The following is a 3,869-nucleotide window of genomic DNA, read 5'->3' as shown; positions in this document are numbered from 1 at the left end:
AGCAATGCAAAATAAAATTTAAAAAAAAAAAAAAAATTGACAACATTTGAACACATACCAGACTCTCTAATTGGCTGAACTGCTAATGCCATACTATCATTGATTGAACTGCTAAGTGTGATGGGCAGTTATGACCAGTCTATTGGCTGACACAAGTCTCACAATCCCACAAGAATATGCAAGTTATTGTACTAACCAGGTAAGATTTGTTTAAGAGCTTTGCAGGTATTTATGATTTCTGCACGTCTGGTCCTTGTAAATGACTTTTGTACACTACGTAAAACAAATTTGTCTTGATTACACAGTTCCCAGTTGCATTGATATACAACATGCTTATGGTTTAAGATGGTACCAGAATCTACTGAGCGTATTTTTATCTTCATGAAAAATTGAGATAAAGTTTTGGGTATATCTGTCTGTGTGTGTGTGTGTGTGTGTGTGTGTTTCTTTGTGTTTACGGATTTTTGCAGTCAGCATAACTCAAGAACCTCTGTGAGGATTACGATGATATTTGGAATGTGGGTAGGTGTTGGGAAGACAATGGTCAAGGTCAATTTTGGGCTCCCTGGTATGTGACCTTGGTACTGTAACAGAAATTTTATTTTTTGTATTTTGACCTAGATGTGCAACATGTATGGTCTTTTCCTTCAACTGTTTTGATCAGAAAAGATGAACAACGGACCTGTTGCCAGATTTTGGCTGGAGCTGCTCTTCTCCCCGGCAGGTCGTGCCCTCTGTCCAGCTGGTGATGATGCAATCTCTGCTAGAACTTCAAGGTCAAGTAGGATAACCTTTGAGGAAAAAGGTCTGCATCAGTAATTAGTTGCCTCAAAAACCAAGTTTTCTTTAATATGATAGTTAGAGTTCAAGATAATGTAAATGATTGTTTTGGAATTGTTAGAACTTAGCTATCGTTAGAAGCATTTCTACAAAACATTTTGAACCCAGCATTGAGATGAACTGTCTGTAGCCGCCACGCATCAACTCATGATGCAAGGGAACTATTGATTGATTGATTGATCGAGTGAGTGATTGATTGGTTAATTGATTGGTCGATTGATTGATTGGTTGATTGATTGATTGGTTGATTGAGATGAGAAACATGAGGACATCAGTCATCTTAAAGACACTAGCAATTGTGAAGATCAGAGTTACAAAACTGTAAGTCCTATAAGGAAAACCATATTCCTCAAATAACACCCTAAGGATTGTTTACTGGAAACGTTGCTTGAAGATGATACAGTCAAACCTGCCCAAGACGACCACCCGGGGGACCAGAAAAAAACGGTCGAGTTGGACAGGTGGTCGCTGAGAAGAGTATCGACTCAAGACATGCACGATGCAAAGTATAAATGGTTGCCGTTGTGTTTAATGGCCAATAGCAAGCACACTGCACGCACGCAAAGAAGCGAGGTCTTTAATGTCAAATACAACACGCACTGTGTAAACTGTAAATTTAACCAAAAAATCCGACGCAAACTGGCCGATTTTGGCACAAAATCGCGCTAATTATCATAAAAAATTGATGAAAACCTCAATCTTGAAAATGATGCGGTCGTTATAGGTCCCAATTTGGGCCGGTCGCGTTGGCCAGGTGGTCGTTGAGAAAAGGTCGCTTAATGCTTACGTCAATGGGAAAATAAATCGGGACCGAGAAAAAGCGGTCGAAATGGCCAGGTGGTCGCTGAGAAGAGGTGGTCGCTCGGACAGGTTTGACTGTAGTTACTAGTGAAACCTTACTTCATCAGCCTTGTCTGATAGAGTCTTCAGCAGAACGGGGAACAGTTCGTCAACATGCCGGAAGATCTGTGGAAAAAACACACGTTGATCTTGAAATAACACCAATGTGTAAGAAATACTGGATTTAGAAGTGAGCATATTGTATGGTTTCAAAAAGGTTCCAGAAAGCATTCTTAACAAGGAGTTTATCAAAGACTCATATCTAAGTAACCTAATACCTCACCTCACCAGTCCCAAAGCCTCACCGGCTACTTTCAAATTGTTTAACTGTTAGGGACTGTACGATATTTATCAGGGGGGGAGGGCTGGTGCGTTAGGGGGGGAGGGCCATGTTAATTTTTTTTGAGGTGGGGGGAGGGCCATGTTAATTTTTTTTTAGATAGGGGGAGGGCCATGTTAATTTTTTTAAAAGAATAGTTCATACTATTTTTAGTTTCGATATCTTGACATGGCCCTAAAACTGATAAAATAAGCCTCCTGTATAGCCTAAAATGCAAGAACCTTCCGGGGGGTGTGTCCCCCTATGTCCCCCCAAAAGTGGCACTGCCCCGGACCAGCGTTCCTGCCAGGCATACGTCATTTCGTCTTCGAACTTCTGGAAAGACGCACTCCTGCTCGCGCTGAGATTTTTTCAAAAATTTGAAAGAAAGGCTGACCTGTACCACCAGTGTACAAAATGTATCAGGAATCTTTTTAAAAATCCATCTTTATAAGAACGAATACTACCTTTACAATTTATATTTCAAAGACTCTTCAAATTGTTCACTTCCCGGTCATCCCGGTTGTCTGGGGCATGGGGCGGAGCGCGGCACGTTTTACAACTTGCGAACCCATGTGCGACACACCCCACGTCGCATCCAAAGAATCCAAAACTATAAACTTTATTTTTTATTTACAACATTTCTTTTGTTTCAAAAGGGTAAAATTTGCAGCGGAAAAGGGGCCGCAACATTGTTGTCAAGCGTCGATCGAGTCGGCTGTGCACTCAGTGGCACATGGCGCGGCACGCCCCCCTCCCCAGACGGATGGTCGATCGCAGCGCCCAGCACGTTCGGACGTCTTTTCTGGCTACTCCTTGAAGGCTACACCGGCACTGATCAATGCCAAAGACGCAGCAGATCGCCCTCCTTCGTATAATGTATAACGTTCTTGGTCTATGTAAAAAAGAAATCCAGCCGGCAAATATTTCATGCCGAAAATGGGGTTACCTGAGGTCGCAGGAGACAAACGCACGCTCGTGGAAAATGACGGCGCGGCCCGCCCGTGTAAAACCCGACCAATTTAATTAATTTGAGTAAAATCATAGGGCAAAAATTAAAAAAAAAACACAAGCTGTGATGGCGCCGTTATTCTATCCTCTGGAAAAACTACTAGTATTTGATGCGGGAGGGCGCAACATCGATCGCACGAGGTAGACATTTTTTTATTCAATGCCGGAAAAAAATTGGCAGGATTTTTTCATGGGCTGACAAACTCACTGGCTAGAGCCCTGTTTGGAAGCATCAATAACCCAAAATTTTCATATAGACATGACTGGACAAATAATACCCGGGCCAGATCACGGACGGCTGATTCCCCGTGCTTTAATAATAAAGTTATCATGACGTATTTTTGGGGAGAGGGCGGACGTCGATTACTAAGGAACGGGCGTGAAAAAGGCAAACGGCATCCAATCTCAAGGGCATAATTTTCCTCTCAAATTGCAGGAAATTCTGTTTTAGAGGATTTGAAAATCCAAATTTTCCCGGGGGAGCAAGCCCCCGGACCCCTGCCCTGACGCTGTGAAAAAAATCCTGGCAAGAACACTAGCTGTACCAGTTGGACGCCGGGCGCCCTTGTGCCCTGACGTCTATCGGTTGTTTTTCTACCCTTTTAATGATGCCTGTCGGGGGGAGGGCCATGTTGATTTTTTTGAGGTGGAGGGGGAGGGTCATGTTAATTTTTTTTCAGATGGGGGGGAGGGCCATGAAAAATTTTTTTGATCGGACTTCCAACGCACCAGCCCTCCCCCCCCAATAAATATCGTACGGTCCCTTACACCAATACAGTATTTCCGTAAAAAAACTTTATATCCACCCTCATCATCTATACTACAGTATACTCCAGTCATTTTAATGCAAACATCATGA

The 3,869-nt window shown here is 42.8% G+C and overlaps 1 protein-coding gene across 1 annotated transcript in view; it reads right to left on the bottom strand.

The window, feature by feature from the left end:
• The window catches only part of LOC118417874 (protein VAC14 homolog), a gene marked incomplete in the record, with an annotated part of 24,794 nt that overhangs the window by 6,344 nt on the left and 14,581 nt on the right, over window positions 1-3,869 (bottom strand). The window contains 2 exon segments of the mRNA XM_035823626.1: window positions 688-791; window positions 1,741-1,806. Of these exon segments, the coding sequence (XP_035679519.1) occupies window positions 688-791; window positions 1,741-1,806 (170 nt within the window).

The sequence above is a fragment of the Branchiostoma floridae genome, chromosome 6, assembly GCF_000003815.2.
Source record: "Branchiostoma floridae strain S238N-H82 chromosome 6, Bfl_VNyyK, whole genome shotgun sequence".
NCBI lineage: Eukaryota > Metazoa > Chordata > Leptocardii > Amphioxiformes > Branchiostomatidae > Branchiostoma > Branchiostoma floridae.
The sequence above is the reverse complement of the archived record's forward strand: the minus strand, read 5'-3'. Positions and strand labels throughout refer to the sequence as shown.